This window comes from Tetrahymena thermophila, assembly GCF_000189635.1.
Source record: "Tetrahymena thermophila SB210 genomic scaffold scf_8254810, whole genome shotgun sequence".
Classification (NCBI taxonomy): Eukaryota; Ciliophora; class Oligohymenophorea; order Hymenostomatida; family Tetrahymenidae; genus Tetrahymena; species Tetrahymena thermophila.
This window is the reverse complement of record NW_002476566.1, coordinates 52,143-55,393: the sequence shown is the minus strand read 5'-3', so window position 1 is coordinate 55,393 and position 3,251 is coordinate 52,143. Positions and strand designations below refer to the sequence as shown.

The 3,251-nt window shown below is 18.2% G+C and overlaps 1 protein-coding gene across 1 annotated transcript; it reads right to left on the bottom strand. All coding sequences in view use genetic code 6, as the record gives it.

The window, feature by feature from the left end:
• Nucleotides 1–389: 389 nt before the first annotated feature.
• On the bottom strand, nucleotides 390–2,227 carry TTHERM_001270203 (oxalate/formate antiporter protein; the record flags this gene model as incomplete). Its single annotated transcript, XM_012795573.1, has 6 exons — nucleotides 390–506; nucleotides 768–857; nucleotides 1,115–1,204; nucleotides 1,462–1,551; nucleotides 2,082–2,131; nucleotides 2,189–2,227. Coding segments are annotated over 6 exons (476 nt in total), but the record flags the coding sequence as incomplete, so codon positions are not given.
• Between the last annotated feature and the right edge of the window lie 1,024 nt (nucleotides 2,228–3,251).

Genomic DNA, 3,251 nt, shown 5'->3' with positions numbered 1-3,251 from the left:
GCTTTATTGTTTTTTAATTAGGTTTTATAATTAAGAATATAACAATCCAAAACAAATAAACTGTTTTTACCAAAGGTAAAGTGTCAAATTTGAGAGATTAATGCACTTTGCTAAAGCAGAACCTAAGCCTGATGCACCTTCATCACCAATTTAATTAGACCTTTTTAAATATTGAAGAAAAAATATATCATTAAATAGTTAATTAGAAGGAAAAAATGAAGAAAAAATATGAAATAATAGGATTAATTAACAATAAAAGCAAAAGTTGAAAATAAAATAATGAGCTAAATTAACAAAGAAAGAAAGAACAAAAAAAAGCAAGCACAATAAAAATAAAAAAAAAAAGAGCTTTATTGTTTTTAATTATTTTTTATAATTAAGAATATCACAATCCAAAACAACTAAACTGTTTTTACCTAAGGTCAAGTGTCAAATTTGAAAGATTAATACACTTTACTAAACCAGAACCTAAGCCTGATGCACCTTCAACACCAATTTAATTTGACCTTTTTAAATATTGAAGAAAAAATATATCATTAAATAGTTAATTAGAAGGAAAAAATGAAGAAAAAATATGAAATAAAAAGATTAATTAACAACAAAAGCAAAAGTTGAAAATAAAATGATGAGCTAAATTAACAAAGAAAGAAAGAAAGAACAAAAAAAAGCAAGCACAATAAAAAGAAAAAGAAAAAAGAGCTTTATTGTTTTTAATTAGGTTTTATAATTAAGAATATCACAATCCAAAACAAATAAACTGTTTTTACGAAAGGTAAAGTGTCAAATTTGAGAGATTAATGCACTTTGCTAAAGCAGAACCTAAGCCTGATGCACCTTCATCACCAATTTAATTTGACCTTTTTAAATATTGAAGAAAAAATATATCATTAAATAGTTAATTAGAAGGAAAAAATGAAGAAAAAATATGAAATAATAGGATTAATTAACAATAAAAGCAAAAGTTGAAAATAAAATAATGAGCTAAATTAACAAAGAAAGAAAGAACAAAAAAAAGCAAGCACAATAAAAAGAAAAAGAAAAAAGAGCTTTATTGTTTTTAATTAGGTTTTATAATTAAAAATATCACAATTCAAAACAAATAAACTGTTTTTACCTAAGGTCAAGTGTCAAATTTGAGAGATTAATGCACTTTGCCAAACCAGAACCTAAGCCTGATGCACCTTCAACACCAATTTAATTTGACCTTTTTAAATATTGAAGAAAAAATATATCATTAAATAGTTAATTAGAAGGAAAAAATGAAGAAAGAATAAGAAATAATAAGATTAATTAACAATAAAAGCAAAAGTTGAAAATAAAATGATGAGCTAAATTAACAAAGAAAGAAAGAACAAAAAAAAGCAAGCACAATAAAAAGAAAAAGAAAAAAGAGCTTTATTGTTTTTAATTAGGTTTTATAATTAAAAATATCACAATCCAAAACAAATAAACTGTTTTTACGAAAGTTAAAGTGTCAAATTTGAGAGATTAATGCACTTTGCTAAAGCAGAACCTAAGCCTGATGCACCTTCGACACCAATTTTATTGTTACTTTTTAAATATTGAAGAAAAAATAAATCATTAAATAGAGTAAGTTGCCATACAAATTTTCAAAAAGTGAGTTTTATATACCAGTTTTACATTTTATAAAATTAAAATTTTCATAAATTTTTCAAAATTTATTTAAAAAACAAAATGATAAGTTATTAGAATATACGAAATGTATATATTATTTCAAATTTTACATTTTGTGAATTTAAAGTTTTCTAAAAACTCAAAAATAAAGCTATTTTAAGCTAATTTAATTTTATTATTATGTTATTAAGAAAAATTATATTTTGCCCTATATAAATTAAATAGACATTGCACTCTAGTTAATTATAAGGAAAAAATGAAGAAAAAATATGAAATAATAAAATTTATTAATAATTAATAAAATTAACAAATAATGAAAAAAAAAACAAATCAATAAATAATGATGATAATTTCTTTAATAAAAATTATTTATTTAAATAAATAGAAATTTAAATAAAAAAAAAATATTAATAATAATAAAAATAATATTTATAAATAAAATATACCTGAGATCAATATGGAGAATCTAATGAGATAAAAGTGAAGAGCTTATAAACTTTTTTTATTAATTTATATAAATTTAAAGGATATTAATAGAAAAATTAATAATTACTTTTTCTAATCTATTATATCTTTTAATCTATTACATCATTTATTTATTTTTTCAAAAATATTGTTTTGCAATTTATGAAATTTAATTAATTAATTAATTATAAATGGATAAAAAGAACAAATAAATATAATAATTAATTAATTATCAAATATTAATTTATATATTTGGTTTTGTGAAGAGATAGATATCACAGAAAAACTATTTAATATTCATTATTTAAACTGAATATTTGTATTTAAAACATATACTTAAAAATATATATAGTAGAAATTATAGATGGTCAGTTATTCATTTAGTAATATTTGAAAAAATTCTAGTAGTTAATTTATTTTTTACTTAATTTTTAACTTGTTTTTTTCTTCTTTTTTAAGTTTAATTTATTTTTCTTTTTTCTAACTTTAAAAATAAATTCTTGTATTAGATTTTAAATCTATTTTTTTAATAATAAAAAAAAATGTAATAAAAAATAAAAGGTAAAATGAAGATGATTTATTGCTAATAAATACAATATAAAAAAATGTAATTGAACTTTTGATATGCATTTTCATTGTTAAGATATTAAATATTTAATTGAACTTTTGATATGCATTTTCATTGTTAAGATATTAAATATGTATAAATTATGAAAAGTAAAATAAATTTTTATTTTATTTATATGAAAAAATGTATTCAATTATTTTATTATTTTGAAGAAAAAAAAAAACAAACAAACTAGGAATGAAAATAATATTTATCATAGATCATAAAAAAACATGTTAAATTAAAAAGCAAATTAAAATAAATATTTGTTTTATTTAAATGAAAAAATGTATTCAATTAATCTATTTAGTTGAAAGAAAACTAAATCAAAATAATATTATTAATCAATCATAAAAAAAAACTGTTAAATTAAATTGCAAAGTAAAATTAATTTTCATTTTTTAATATTAATTCTTTTCATTAACTTCAAATCGAATCAGATTAATATTCATTTTTTTTAAATTACAAATCAAATAAAATAAATTAATTCATCATAAAAAATAAAATTTATTTATTAATTAAAACAAATTTTTTCCTTAATTTA